The sequence below is a fragment of the Tauraco erythrolophus genome, chromosome 2, assembly GCF_009769465.1.
Source record: "Tauraco erythrolophus isolate bTauEry1 chromosome 2, bTauEry1.pri, whole genome shotgun sequence".
Lineage (NCBI taxonomy): Eukaryota > Metazoa > Chordata > Aves > Musophagiformes > Musophagidae > Tauraco > Tauraco erythrolophus.
In genome coordinates, this window is record NC_141466.1 from 64402635 (window position 1) to 64418698 (window position 16064).

General features: G+C 45.2%; 1 protein-coding gene across 1 annotated transcript in view; it reads left to right on the forward strand.

Moving 5' to 3' along the window:
- The window catches only part of KLHL29 (kelch like family member 29), a 259548-nt gene that overhangs the window by 104944 nt on the left and 138540 nt on the right, over window positions 1–16064 (forward strand). The window contains 3 exon segments of the mRNA XM_086623548.1: window positions 1329–1442; window positions 11702–11843; window positions 12600–13142. Coding sequence (XP_086479674.1) covers window positions 1329–1442; window positions 11702–11843; window positions 12600–13142 — 799 coding nt within the window.

Sequence of the window (16064 nt, forward strand, 5' to 3'; positions counted from 1 at the left end):
TTTGTTGTTTTGCAGTAGAAGAAGGGGGGCAGCTTTATAAATGTAAAAGGATTTTTAGTTCTTTTTTAATTATTTACAAACGCTGAGTTAAAGGACAGTGGAGTTTAAATTATGCATTAAATTAACATCTTACTGATGGAAGACTCTCAAAGAAAGTTGAAATTTTTAAATTGCCACGAGCCAAATTCAGACTCGATTTAATAGCTCAATTGATGTTGATGAACTTAAGGCAGTGATAAATCTGGACCTATAGGCTTATTTTTCTTTTTGCTGTGAAAGGTAAGCGTGCTGTTTCTACAGTACTGACTGTCCTTTTGTTTGAGAGTTGACCGAGTATACTTTGATCCTTTTTTTAGAAAAAGAATTCTCTGTTCTCCCTTAAAGAAAGCTTCCTGAGACCCGGATCAGATTATGGAAACTAAAGTGAGCACACAAAAGTGCTTGTTAGAAAGTGAAATTTATGTGCAAAACTAAATGTGCCCTTGATGATACCCTTATTGATCAAGCCAAGTTAATAAATCCGTAATATCATGCAGCACTGTTCAACACTCACAGGCATATCTTGGTTTTCTTTTTTTTTTAATGTGCCTGCTGTGTAGGCAGAGAACATGCACTTTCCTGCCATGGAGTTCCTACTACAATTGAAACACTGAATTCAGAGGGCTTGAATGTAAAATATCGGCATCTGATACAACAAAAGGGAAGTTACTTTTATAGAAGTAACTTAATACAGAAATTGGAGCCTAAAGTGACACAGCTTTTACTTTTTAAGCATTCCTCTGTTTCTAATGCTTTAGGCCCTGATCCAGAATGAAATTCAGGGTCTTGTTTGGATAATTAAAAGAGATTCATGGGAAATCTGGGACAAAAATGCCGTGTGGAGCGACTTCTAAACCTATCAATGGCCGGCATTTGCATTCAAGATAAATGTTTAGTTTTCAAACAATCTGCCGTTAGGTCATTCTCAAGTAGGTATTCTCAAGGGTTACATCCTTTGTACGCCCTTGGGATTCTGGTCTGACAAGCACTTACTCCATAATTACTCATATTTCCTTTTGCCCTCTGACCAAAAGCACTTATGATGAACTGGATTTATCTGCCTCCACCATGGGATGCCTGCAGGATCTCTGAGAGCCCTCCTGCTTGCGCAGTGCATGTTCTCTGTAGTACGTGCCGCCGCGTTGCTCCTGATGTTGTGCATTTTCCTCCGTCGTGAGATGGTTTTGCATTCTTAGCTTTGCTCTGATTTGGGGTTGATCTGCATGCCGACCGTGTTAGCAGAGGAGGTTCTGCTCAGGCTAAAGTGGGGCTTCTGTGCTCGAACCCAGTGTCGTGCGCTGATGTCCCTGGTGTCCTGGAGCAGCAAGTGTCGCAGCCGGGACCTCGGTTCGATACCTCAGCTCCGTTCCCTGATGTTCTCGCTGAGAAACGAAGGCAGCTGGGTGAGTACCTGAGCCTCTGCCGGTGAAATTTGCCAAGACAGAATACAAAGTGCCATTTGTTAATAAGCGCTCTTATCATTCCATGGTCCCACATTCATTCATCCTAACACTGAGCACCTAACCGGAGCAGTGATGTGAGAGCAGTGGTTGTCCCAGGCAGTGCTGCCACCAGAAGGAAATAGGTATCACTGGTGGTCACTAGGCATAAAGCGAAGGCTGCCTCCAGCCCGGTGCCAGCCAGGACCGACGCAGCCTCCCAGACGGACCCCCGCTGGGTGCACGCTGCCACCCAGGTGAGCTGCAGGTCTTGTTCCCCGAGTGTATTGGCTCAGGTCACCACCGGGGAACTCACTTGTGGGAGCTGTGCCAGGGTGGAGGAACTCCTCCGCCTGGTGACAGAACTCAGAGAGGAGGTAAGCAGGCTGAGGGCCATCAGGTAGTGCGAGAGGGAGATTGACCAATGGACCAGTACTCTGTGCTCCCTCCCGCAGACCCAACAGGCTACCACAGCTTCTCAGACTGAGGAGCCCCCACCCTCTCCCCACCTGGCCGGGAAGAGGAATCCAGGTGGGAATGAGCAATGGCAGCAGGTCCCTGCCCGGCGCGGCAAGCCTGCCCCCTCTGCTCCTGCAACTACCTCCCAGGTTCCATTACACAACAGATTTGAAGCTCTGCAAGTGGAACCAACACCCAGGGAGGATGACGATACACACACGCTAGTATCCTTCCCTAGGACCACACATATCATCAAGACAGCCTCAGTTAAGAAGAAAAGGCGGGTGATTGTTTTAGGAGACTCCCTTTTGAGGGGTGTGGAGGGCCAGATTTGTAGACCTGACCCTTTACACAGGGAGGTCTGCTCCCTTCCTGGGGCAACAATTAGGGATGTAATAAAAAAACTCCCATCTATAGTCAGACCCACCGATTACTACCCTCTTCTTATTTTCCAAGTTGGTAGGGATGACATTAGGAAAAGAAACATCCGGACTATTAAGAAAGATCTCAGGGTATTGGGAAGAATGTTGAAGGGATCGGGGGCCCAAGTAATATTCTCTCCTATCATACCGGCTCTGGGACATGACACAGGATGGAAAACAAAGATCGAGGATTTAAATAATTGGCTACAAAAGTGGTGTGAGGAAAACAACCTAGGCTTCTTTAACCACGGGCTGACCTTAATGCCAGATCTTCTATCTAGGGACAGGGCGGGTTTGTCTCCACGGGGGAAAAGGCTGCTCGCTACAGAACTAGCTGGGATCATCAACAGGGCTTTAAACTAGATGTGAAGGGGGTGGGGGGTATTGTCAGACTTAGAGGATTAACAGCCGAGGACGGCCCTCCATTGTCTGATGAAAGGAGTGTAGGCAGGTGCCTTCGGCCTGCTGCCTCAGTGATAGTAGGGGGTGATATGTGTAGTCAGGAGCAACACACAAGTTGCCTAGAGGTTAAAGAGAATCCCAAAAATAACAGCTCAGGTAATAAAACTTCCCCCCCTAGGGGTGCTGTGGGGTCGAAAGCCCAACTTACGTGCTTCTATACGAACGCACGCAGTATGGGCAATAAACAAGAGGAACTGGAAGCTCTTGCTATCCGGGGAAACTACGACATAGTTGCCATCACTGAAACATGGTGGGATGACTCGTATAACTGGAGTGCTACCATGGATGGCTACAAGCTCTTCAGGAGGGATAGGAGAGGTAGAAGGGGTGGTGGGGTTGCCCTGTATGTAAGGGAAGATCTAAACTGTTTAGAGTTAAATGTTGGGGATGACCTAGTAGAATGTCTGTGGGTGAAAATCAAAGAGGGGCCTATGAAGGCGGATATTGTAGTGGGTATCTGCTACAGGCCACCCTATCAGGACAGTGAGACTGATGAGCTATTCTTTAAACAACTGGGGGAAGTCTCGCGCTCACTAGCCCTTGTCCTTATGGGTGACTTTAACCTGCCTGATGTCTGTTGGAAGTATAACATGGCAGTCAGGAAACAGTCTAGGCGGTTCCTGCAGAGTGTGGAGGACAACTTCCTATCACAACTGGTTAGTGAACCGACTAGAGAAGGAGCTCCCCTAGACCTGCTGTTTGTGAACAGAGAAGGTCTTGTGGGAGATGTGAAGGTTGGAGGACGCCTGGGGCATAGTGACCACGAGATAATAGAATTCTCAATTCTAGGGGAAGTTAGGAGGGGGAACACTAAAACGGCCAAGCTGGACTTTGGGAGAGCTGACTTTGGGCTGTTTAGAAGTCTGGTTAACAAAGTCCAATGGGAGACAGCTCTCAAGGGTAAGGGGGCGCAGGAGGGATGGTTGCTACTCAAAAAGGAAATTCTGGAGGCACAGGAGCAAGCTGTCCCTGTGTGCCGGAAATCGAGCCGCCGGGGTAGAAAACCAGCTTGGATGACAAAGGAGATTTGGGAATATCTCAAAAGAAAAAGGGATGTCTACAAGTCTTGGAAGAATGGGCAGGCATCCAGGAATCAATACAGGGAGGAAGTTAGGACATGTAGGGAGATAATCAGGGAGGCAAAAGCCCAATTGGAACTTAGACTAGCCAGCTCCGTAAGGGACAACAAAAAGTCTTTCTATAAATATATTAATAACAAAAGGAGGGCTAAAGATCACCTCCAGCCCCTACTGGACTCAGGGGGTACGTTAGTCACTAGGGATGAGGACAAGGCTGAGGTCCTTAATGCCTTCTTTGCCTCAGTCTTTAATAATAAGGTCAGCAGTTCCCAGGTGAGCTGGCCTTCGGTGTCTGAGTGCGGGGAGGGAGAGCAAATCGAAGCTCCTGTGATCCAAGAGGAACGGGTCAAGGATCTGCTCCTTCGGCTGGATGCCCACAAGTCTATGGGGCCTGATGGTATCCACCCGAGAGTCCTGAGAGAGCTGGCGGATGTCATTGCCAAACCCCTGTCCATTGTCTTTGGGCAGTCTTGGCTCACTGGGGAAGTTCCGCTGGACTGGAGGCTGGCGGATGTTACCCCCATTTACAAAAAAGGGCGGAAGGAGGATCCGGGGAACTACAGGCCTGTCAGTCTGACCTCGGTGACGGGCAAAGTCATGGAACAGGTTATCTTGAGTGCTATTAATGAGCACATACAGGTTAACTGGGTGATCAGGCCCAGTCAACATGAGTTTATGAAAGGCAGGTCTTGCCAATCAAACCTGATCACCTTCTATGACAGGGTGACCTGCCTGGTTGACGAGGGAAGGGCTGTGGATGTAGTTTTCCTAGACCTCAGTAAAGCCTTTGATACAGTTTCTCATAGTGTTTTGGTTGAGAAACTGGTAACTGCTGGCCTGGATAGGCACACCCTCCTTTGGGTTAAAAACTGGCTGGATGGCCAGGCCCAAAGAGTGGTGGTAAATGGGGCTAAATCCGGCTGGAGGCCGGTCACCAGTGGGGTTCCCCAGGGCTCACTGCTGGGTCCAGTTCTGTTTAACATCTTTATCAATGACCTGGATGAGGGGATTGAATGTACCCTCTGTAAATTTGCGGACGACACCAAGCTGGGAGGCTGTGTCGATCTGCTCGAGGGTAGGGAGGCCCTTCAGAGGGATTTGAACAGACTGGATCGTTGGGCTGAGGCCAATGGCATGAGCTTTAATAAGGCCAAGTGCAGAGTCCTTCACTTGGGGTATAAAAACCCCAAGCATCGCTATAGGCTCGAGGAGGAGTGGCTGGAGAGCTGCCTGGCGGAGAAGGACCTGGGGGTGTTGGTTGACTACCGGCTTGATATGAGCCAGCAGTGTGCCCAGGTGGCCAAAAACGCCAATGGGATACTGGCGTGTATCAAGAATAGTGTGACCAGCAGGAGCAGGGAAGTGATCCTGCCCCTGTACTCGGCACTGGTGAGGCCGCACCTGGAATATTGTGTCCAGTTTTGGGCCCCTCGCTTTAAGAGAGATATTGAGCTCCTGGAGCGAGTCCAAAGAAGGGCGACTAAACTGGTCAAGGGGCTGGAAAATAAAACTTATGAGGAGCGGCTGAGTTTGTTGAGGCTGTTTAGCCTGGAAAAGAGGAGGCTGAGGGGAGACCTGATTACGGCCTATAAATACTTGAGAAAAGATGGTGGGGAGGTAGGGGAAGGGCTCTTTACATTAGTGATGGGTGATAGAACAAGAGGAAATGGGCATAAGCTTAGTCAGGGGAGATTCAGGTTGGATGTTAGGAAGTATTTCTTCTCTGAAAGGGTTGTCAGCCACTGGAATAGGCTGCCCAGGGAGGTGGTTGAGTCCCCATCCCTGGATGTGTTTAAGAACAGGGTGGATGAGCTACTTGAGGATATGGTTTAATGGGGATTAGGGATGGTTGGACTCGATGATCTCTAAGGTCTTTTCCAACCTAGAAATCTATGAATCTATGAATCTATGAATTTGTTAATAAGCGCTCTTATCATTCCATGGTCCCACATTCATTCATCCTAACACTGAGCACCTAACCGGAGCAGTGATGTGAGAGCAGTGGTTGTCCCAGGCAGTGCTGCCACCAGAAGGAAATAGGTATCACCTGTGGTCAATTCACAGCTGCCTTCTATCTCATCTTTCTCCCTCCTTTTGCATAACCTCATTCCTCCTCTTGCCTCCCCAAACCTGCAGCCAGTGTGGATAGGGAGCCTTAGAAGGGGTTAATGAAACAGTAGCAGTTGACCCATTCCCAGTACGGAGTTATCTTCTACGGCATTGTCAGAGCTTGGGAATTTGGCTGTCTGCCTTATCTGGGAGGGTAACCGAGGCACAAACATGAATGAGGTGGCAAAGAGGCTCAGTCCAGGAAAGATGGGGTTGATGTTGTTGGGGGTAAGAAGCTGGACATTTTTATATGTCTGCCTTTTAGGAGCTCACAGACTGGGTGGTGAGAAGCTTTGCTACGCATGGAGCCGGGATCAAGGCTGAGTAAAGGCTGTTGTGCTGTGCCCATGTAGGACGTGGACCCACTGCACTCATGGGATTTTCCAAGCCTGTGTCATTAATCTCAAGGTGGGGGGTGTCTTTAAACCCTCTGAAAAATGGGAATGGATGCAGAGTGTACCCCACTGCTGAGCCATATGTCTCACTTGGAGGCGATACCTCAGTGCTCCGTAGCTCACTGGCTCGTGGCTCGTCGCTGGATGGCGTTTAAGATGCCAGTATTGAATTATTCTCTACATTCAAGAGGGAACTTGAATTGTCTTTTATGCAGGGTAGCAACATTTTTCCTATGAGTTGACTGTATTATTCTTTCTCGCTGCTCCCACATTAGCTTTAGAAAGAGAAAAACAACACTGTGTCATTGCAGAATTGCCTGGTGATGGGAACTGTAAGGTAGACAAGTTCTTCTCTCCACTCATGAGCAAGTTCCTGAATGAGGTTTTACTGCAGGACAGCTCATTCAGTTCCTCTTGCACACTGGCCTGTCCATCTCTCTTAGGTTTTTAATACGTTACAGTACAGCCTTCTCTTAAAACAACAGTTTAATTTCTGTAGTCCAGCCCAACAACTGGTGCTAGGGAGATATTGCTGTCATTATTGCATCTTTAAAAGCTCTGCATCTATCCTTAAGAGCTTCTTTGGCCACAAACTAGACTCAGAAATATGCTTGGGATTCTGTCCAGCGCAGTATAGGAATTTACCCCAGGGGAAGACCTATCCCTGTGTGGTTCAGATTCTACATGCATGCCTCATGCACAAAAATAATACCTGTTTCATGCAATATTTAGCAGCGTGACTACAAATTAGACCATAAACTCTTTGGTGCAGAGACCACTGAGCTTTTTAGAGCACCAGACACGTTCAGGCTTAAACCCAACCAGGGCCACCAGTCATTACTTGTTAGAGCGAGGCATAGCTAACAGCTTTAAAAGGAATTCCCTCATTAAATTGAAGTTGCTTTTACCCATGACAGGCCATAAAACCTGAATCCGTGGGAGGGAATGTTTGCCTCTATGCATGCGTGTGTCTTAGTCTTTTTATTTTCAATGGGGAGAGAAAATAGAGTGGGTTGCATATTGGATACATTATCTCAGTATTAAGCTGCCATTCCCAATCTCTTTTGGATAATTGGAGCAGAGAATCGCTACTTCTCATCCATCACTTTAAATGAAGGTCTTAGTAAAATAATTTTGGTCGCTGGGAACCACAAATAGTATCCCTCTCTCCAGATTAGTTCTTTTTTGCTCACGAAACTGTTTGAATAGGTCTTAGCACTCTGAGCCATAGCAGGATGTATGTCAACTGTTTTAAAAGCCTTTGGGGAAATTGCTCAAATGTGTTTATAAGGACCTCCCAGGAAGTATTTGGTGGTGTTGAGCCTGGGGGAAATTCTGTTGGAATTCTTGTTGGATTTTGGTTGCTGTTGCGTGTTGGAGGTTTTTTAAATTCCACTAACATGCTCTGTAATGCTGGTAGTAGTGCAGTAGGTTTTATGTTTCTGCCGATGTAAATAAGGTGTTAGTAAAAGTTTAGGTCTTATTTCATCAAAGATTTGTAAAGCTTCGGACTTAAAGTCAGACTGAGTTGTAGCTATGCCTTCTGAACTATTAGTAACCGTGTAAACTGATGCAGTATAGACCAAATCACTAATTCCCAATCTGTAGCACCAGCTGATTGCTGTGAACTCACGAACTTTCTTGTGGATATTCTGCAAAGCCCCATGAATTTCAAGGGGTTTAATGTTTTAATTTAATAAGGTTCAGTGGACCAGCTGTACACCAATTACTGTTGCCTATGGGCCATGGTTTATGACTGTTTGAGCTACAAAAAATCGACAACCTGGCAACTTGTCTGTGTTAGTCCCATGTAATTCTGAAATTGTTCCATCTTGCTCCATTCTGCCTGTACATCTGTATTGCAGTTAATTTCCTTAAAGCTGGGAGATTGCTCACTGCTGGACTTCAAAGTGGCAGGCACAAGATGAAATGCAAGCTTCGACTGAAAATTTTATTTATTCTTACTGGTTATTTCAAACAAAAGAGGAAAAAAATCCTCAGATTTGGATTTGGGGTGCTCTACCCAAGACAAAGAGCACAGATTGAGCATTTTAGGGGTGCTAGAAAGATGCTGAGGATTGCTTTAGTAATCTTTGTAGTCTGCCATGAATTTCAGGCAGTTAAATAGCCAATGCTGCTATTGACTAGCCGGGTTTCAACAGACCTTTTAGAAACCTTCTTGTCTTTTCATGTAAATAGACATTTGGCAGTATTTTAAAATGTATACCCAGTAGATTTTTTAATGCATTTCCTTTTTTCATGTGTTCCGTGTTTTAATTCAAACAAGCATCTGACATGAAAGCTAAAGATAAAAGTGTAACATAGTACAATTAGTTCCTGTGAAGTCTGCGGATCACTAATGGAACACATCTCTTCCCCCTGCACAACTCGCATAATACAGGCCATTTTTTGGTCATTTGTGTTGTACGTTAAAAGCATCAAATAGAGCGCTGTCATGTGCTGGAACACATGGACAGAAAGATCCTCTGTTTGATAACGTTGGAAATAATTTTGCTTTCCAGATACGCAAATCGGTAATTGCTGCAACTGGATCAGAGACATGTAACACTCATAATGTAACCCTTCATGTATTAAGAAAAATAATGCATAAATTAGATCAGAGACCAGAAGTATATATATATTTTTAAAAAAAAGAACTTTAGAAGCTGTTTTTCTGTTTCCACCACCATTATTGTCCAAATTGTGTTTCATGGGGCTGTGTTGTAATTTCCTACCAACTAATCTCCAGCTCTTTCTGATCAAATAAATACGAACTCGGGAGTGTAGTTTGAAAGCAGCATGCTGGACTTGTGCATTTCAACCCACTGAGCCTCTACGAAGCGGGGTTTATGAGCATATTTAGTGAAAACGTTTTCCTGGAAAAAAATAGCATTTAGTGGAAGCGATGGAGAAGTATTTATTGACAGCAAACCTGCAAACGCATTTCCTGTTTATTAATGCTCCAAGCATGGAATTTAGATCCAGATTTGAGTGCAAACTCTACCAGTTTTATACGTGTCTGATCTGGTGCTCTAGTTTTTTCAGTTGCAAAATAGGCAACTGGATTTTTGTAGGATTTAGGAGAGCTGTGTCACATAACTCCCTTTCTTACCCATTCTGCACAGAACATATGGGTTCTTTTAAAATTATAGCATGTGTGTGGTTCTGTATTATTTAAGGTACAGGAATACTTTTTCTTATTTTAGATCAACACTGTTTTAAAGCAGCTTGGGGATGTAACAGAGTTACACAAGATGCTGCACATCTTGACAATGCCACACAAAACTGAGAAGCATGTATTTCAAACCCGCTTATAAGACCCAGTTCATACAACACAAAAAATGCAACACGCAGATGCCACATGCGGAACATGCAGAGATTGATTCGAGTCTGGAATCCTCCTGTCCATCTTTGATGATGCCCAGTTCTCTATATTGTGTTTACTGGTTTTAAAGCTTTTCTTTGGGATAAATAATTGTGTTTCTAGGGGAACTATTTTAGCTGGTTTATAGACAGAGAATGCTGGTGGTGCTTTTTTTTTTTCCCCTTCTTTCTTTTTCTACTGCAGAGTGCTTTGGCCACCAATAAACCATTTAGCTAGATCCAAAGGGATACTGCTAACATGAACCTGGATATAATTGTCCCTGCTGCCAGTAGAATAGAAAAAACCTGGAGAAGTTAACCTTAAAAAAAAAAAAAAAAAAAGATAAACTGCTGCATCTTGAAAAAAGGAAATATTAATTTGGACACAAGCTGAAAATTCTCACTTCCAGATTTCCTACAAAATAAGGCATTAAGAATCACATTTCCTTCTGACCATCTGCATTTAACAAAGTATAGCATTTCTAGTGGGGAAACTATTTCCACTGTGGCTTCTGGGAGCAAAGAGAGCAGCATAGCAAAAACCCTATTCTCCATTGAGGTCTGCATCCAGGACTCCTGACTCCCAGAGCCCAAGGAGGATAAAACTCAGGTGGAAAAGGGTGTGGGTGATAGAGGTCAGAGGAATTTGGATGAAGGGGAGAGCCTTGGAGCAGAGCAGAAGAGCTGCTGGAGATGTTAGTGGGGCAGAAGGGAGGGCAGGAGGAAGCCAGTGGATTTAAACAGCTGAGGAATGAGTGATGGGCTTGGGAAGGGCGTGCATGTATTTGCAGAGGGCACAAATGGGTTTGCTAATGACTTCTTCTCATGGGATGATTGAGGTACTGGTGATGGGAAAAAACGTTGCTGGTGTTGAGAGAGTTTTCATTGGTACTATGTGACCCAGGGCATTTATGGAGCTGCTGTACCCCCGTCTCAGAGCTGAATTACTTCCCAGATGTAAGGCAAACAAGCGATTGCTCAGACTGGTCTCCTGTTCTTTATGGCTTCAGTCCTTAGTACTCATTCAGCAATAGGCAGCTGGTTCCGTTTTCTTGGTTTAGAGGTTCTGACACCAGTAAAAACAAAACAAAACAAACCCCACTTTTAATCTTCCAGCAATGAAATATGCTGCAGAGTTAAATAAATGAGACCTGTTGGAGCACCCTTGTTTTCTGCAGGCCTTTTCTCAGCAGAGGGATGATTGTTTGGGAATATCTCCTAAAACTGAGGGTGGGAGGCAGTGGGGGGGGGGGGGAAGGGGCCCGGCTTAGCATTTAAATCCACCTGATAGTTTCATTATCAAGAAATCTCTTTCAGGTCATATCCCCTTTGATGATTATTTAGCCCCGGTACTTCCCTTGCTTTACAGTTATTTTAACATCTCTGAAGGACTGCCAACATACCCACTTTAGCGGCCAATGACTGCTATGCTGCTTTTTTTTATTGGCATTCAATTTTAAGGGTTGACAGACAGTAAATACTAAGACTTCCTTTTAGTGTTCTACAGTAATTTGTCCTACGGTTGTAAATAAGTCTCTCTTGTTCTGCCTTCTGCTAAACAAAACTCACCATTTTTGGAAGACGTTTAGCAAATAGAAAATTGTCCCATTTTATGTAAGCTGTGACTGAATGGATATAACCATATGTGGAGGGTTTTTTTATTTTATTTTCTAGGCAAAAGAAGCAACTTATTTCTGAAAATGCTAGTTCGTTGTGATTTTTTTTAAAGGTGGATCTATTAAATTTCCTGAAGTATTTTTTTTCAAATATATTGTATTTTCCATATGAACATGGAGAACGATATTTAAAGATTTTAGGATATCTTCTTGGACTGTAACAAACAAACACGCACGCAAGCTACTAGCTATGCGAAACAGTAATTATTCCCAATAGTCTAAACATTTTTATTCTGTGTTTTTCTCTCTCTCTGGTAGACCCCTTGCATTTCCAAGACTGAAAATCAGCCTCAAGGACTTGCAACGAGCGTCAGGTGGGGACAGACACCCATCAATCAGTCCACACCCTGGGACACTGATGAGCCTCCATCTAAACAGATGAGGGAGAATGAAAACCCAGGTATGTTTCTAATCTTATTTGTAATTCTACAAGGGAAAATCGTTCAAAGCAAATTCAATGCGCTATCTCCATTTACTTCTGCAAATTAGGCTTCATTGTGAGCCCTTTCTTTATTCTTTAGCAGGGTTTTTCTCTCATTGTAAAGACCCCTCGAGTTTCTTCTGTGCTGGGGCTAATATAAATGTATTAAGATGCCTGCAAGTTCATTAGAGTGGGTTTTTTTTTTCTCCTTCTCTGCCTTCACTAGAGGAAAAGGCACTCTGTAATACTTTAAGACCTCTTTTATGTCTAGAACTACCTGAAATGATTTCCAGCTTCCAGACACATATCATACATTGTGCTACTATGCCAGACGCCTAATTACAATCTCTTTGTAGTGGCTGGAGCACCATTATTATACACACAGAGTGTTTGTCAGGGAGCCATGAAAGCACGGTGGGGAAAGAGGTTAATTTTCTTGGAAGCGTGCGCTTAAGCTGCATAAAGCGCAAAACACATAAAACCGCAAACATGCCGCATGTCGCCTGATGAGTGTTTTAACAATTGCGCTCACATCGCCGCAACAATTTTATGCACTTACCGGTCGGGAACAGTTCCAGACCCTGAACCGCTTTAGACACCGTGAAGGAGCAGAAGGGTGCGTCAGTGCTGTTCGGTCGTGGGAGGGGGAGGCTGGGAGTGTTTATTTTTGTTCTAGTCTCCCCCCCCTCCCCGAGCCGAGCCCGCCGCCATTGCCGGCCTTCCTTCGTGCCGCAGGTGCAGCGCCCTGGGTCACCACGGTGGCGGCGGGCAGCCAGCCCGCCCTGATCACGCACTCCTACGGGATGACACAGCCGCCCACCTTCAGCCCGGCCGCCAACGTCCAGGCCCCCGTCATCGGCGTCACGCCCTCCCTCCCTCCGCACGTCACCCCCCAGCTCCCACTGATGCCGGCACACTACCAGCTCCAGCCGCAGCCCTCCCAGCCCCTCAGCAACATGGTGGTCAACCTCCAGAGCCAGCCCTTGTACACCAACAGCCAGCCCCTCAGCATGTCCTCCATGAGCGGCGTGGGGCCGGTGGCCCACCCGGGCCCCGGCGCGGTGGGCAACGGCCACCTGGCCTGCCCCATGCTGCCGCCGCCGCCGCCGGCCCTGCCCTCGGCCGCCCTGCCCAGCAGCGCGCCCGCCACCAACGGGCAGGCGGCCGCCCCGCTGCCCCCCAGCACGGCAGGTGGCCCGGACAACACTAACGGGGTGCAGATGCTGCGGACGATCGGCGTGGGGAAGTACGAGTTCACGGACCCCTGGCACCCCAAAGGTAAGGCGGGCCGGCTCGGCCCCGCGGGGCGCACGGAGCGGGTGGGTGGGGGGGCCGAGGGCGGCGGGGGACCCCTGAGCCTCCCTGCCGCTCCATTCGGCCCGCCGGCCCAGCTCCGGCATCTGTGTCTCTGCTTTTCTTTAATGCGTAGCTTTTACGAGTTAATGATGACAACCATCAGTGCGTTAGAAAGAGGCAGGACCAGCTGTGGGCGTGTTTTGTAGTGAAAAACAGCTTTTGGACCAGTCGGATGATAATCCGGTGCTCCTGATGGTAAAGCAGCCATCATCCCCTGCCTCTCCCTTTGAAACACACACCCATGTTTCCGTCCGACCACTTTCCTTGTGGCTTAGTTGTGCATTAGTCACAGCACTAACCTTCTTCTTCAACCATTGTCTTCTCCCCTCTCTAGTAGGAGCCCAAGCCAAATGCAAGTAACACTGCTGGCTGAAGCTGAACAACCCAAAACGTTCAGCGTTGAGGGGAAAACTCTTCATTACCAGCTCCGTTGGGCTCAAATGCTGCAAAACACCCTGAATAGTCATGAGCGTTCCTGAGAGGTTGACCTTTTCTGATAAGTAGTTTCTAAACGAGCCACACCGTTGGGTCACGATGGAGTGTTATTTCCGAGTGTCTTACCCTAGACACTTGAAAAATACCTACGCTCTGTGTACTTCATTTCTAATTTCATTTGCAGAGTTTTCCCTGCCTCCCTTAAAAATCATGACCGTGCCACATGTGCAGGTAAAGCGAAATGTAGCTTACAAAAATATAAATGCGGACCTATCAGCGAAATCAATTAAATTGATTTAAAAAAAAACACCCCAAAGGCTTCATTAAGTCTGTGATATTTTATGTATACATTTGTATTCAGACACAATCCATGTGTAAATTATTTACTTGCCACAAGCTATTAAGTTCTGTTGTGTAGCTCTGTATTAAAGACAAGGAATCTCTATTAAAAATGATTAGTCCAATAACTCTTCCTGCTCATTACGTAAATTGTACTTTGGTATGTGCAAGTCCTTACCAAATGTCTCTTGAAAATGAGTTCAGGCACAAGCTCAGCAGTACTTTCCTAAAGCTAAAATTTTCAACTCCAACTGCTTTTAAATTTTCAGCTCGAAGCCCCAAATACAATGAGAATGCTTGCCAGACGGCGAGCTTCTGAATTTTTATTTAAGATCTAGATGGGCTTTAAGTGATACCATCCCAGTCAAGTAACCAAAAATTGACCAACAATTGCTTTGTAAGAGTTTTGTTAACTCTTTCCCTTTAAAAAAAAAAAAAATCAAAATCCACAAAAGCAATTTGTCAGGTCAGGTTTTTGAGTTACAAACCCTTGATTTTGTAGAAGGAGAAAGGGGAGAGATTTATACTCTAATCCTGGTAGACTGAGCTGTAGTGGTTCTGCTGGATGTCTCTCTTCTCCGTGAAAGCTATTTGTCTTCTAAAAGGCATCATCTCTGCTTTTCGTAGCCACCTATCCCAATTTACTGCACTGGATACTCGGATACATGATCAAATTAACACAATTTAAAGGATTACCTGGTGTCATTGGAGACATGTGCAAATATACAATACAAGGAAAAACACATAAGCTTAAACCACTTTCACTGTGGTAATTTGATCACATATCTGAGCCCTAGTGACACTAACGTAGTGAGACAAATGAGCACGTCAGTGACTGCACACTTGAGGTTAGGAATACTCTTAAATGCCTTGCATGCTTAGGGCCAGCAGCATCAGCTGTTATTTACTCTTCCTTCATCAATTAACCTTCATCATATCTCTGGCTAACAGATGAAGTAAACTTCAAATCAGAGCCTAAGTAAAAAGATCGTAAAATATTTAATCAGTCTTTTAATATTTGATTTGCAAAGTCTTAGTCAGCATTCTTGCTTAAACTGCTGTAAACCCTAGTCCAGCCTGGTTGTCCAAGTGCTGCTGAGTGCAGTCAGCCGAGGAGGCCTTCGTTAAGGTGAGGAGGAGAGTTCCTCACAAGAGCAGGCCGGGCATACCACACCTGGCTCTGGTCTGGTGTTTGAAAACCTTTGTACCTAGGAGAGGCTCTTGAGGAGAATGTTAAAACAAGCAGTGTTTCTAATGCATGACAACTGCTGGCACGTTAGCCGTACTGTACCTTATAAACTGGAAGCTAGACAGCTGTTTTCCCAGGGATTAGCTAGCTTCTCTATGACCATCAGCTATTGAGTTATTCCTGTTCCTGTAGTAGCTAAAACCAAACAGACGTAAGACAACAAAGCATGCATATACAAATGTCTCATAAGCAGGACCTATTTTATAGAGAAAAAGTAATCTCTTCATTTCCAATCTTAAAAAACCCTTATGTCTAAAGCTATAATTCTTCTTGGTACACCTAAAGTCAGCGAAGATATATGTTGGGTTTGGTTGTTTTGAGAGAGGGAAAGAATCAGGAAAGAGAAGACAACTGAGTGTCTGACCAGACCTTGAAACCTTACTAGGATATGATTCTTAATATAAACTGTATGGATTTCAATGTGGCTCGATTTTCAAATTATTTTTTTTTTAATTTCTGCCCTCAGGGATTTTGGTCTCTAAAGCCTGACTGATTTTGCAGTCTTACATGACAGGCACCTTCCTGGGAAGAAATGGAAACTATGAGACAATACGGAACTGTTCAAATATACAAGTTCAAACCAGTTCTCTACAAGTTTCATTTAAATTTTCTCTCTCTTTCTTGGGGAACCTTGGCCAGTATTATAATAAGAGCCACTGCTAATGGCCGTAAGATCTGTCTCATTATCCTGAGATACTCTGTATTATTATTTCACTTGACAATCCAGTCTTGTACAGGTTTGAATAATTACCCGACTATCCCTTAAGTGAAAGAGCAGTTCTTGCTGGTTAATATGATAGTTTCTTATATTTTTACACTTG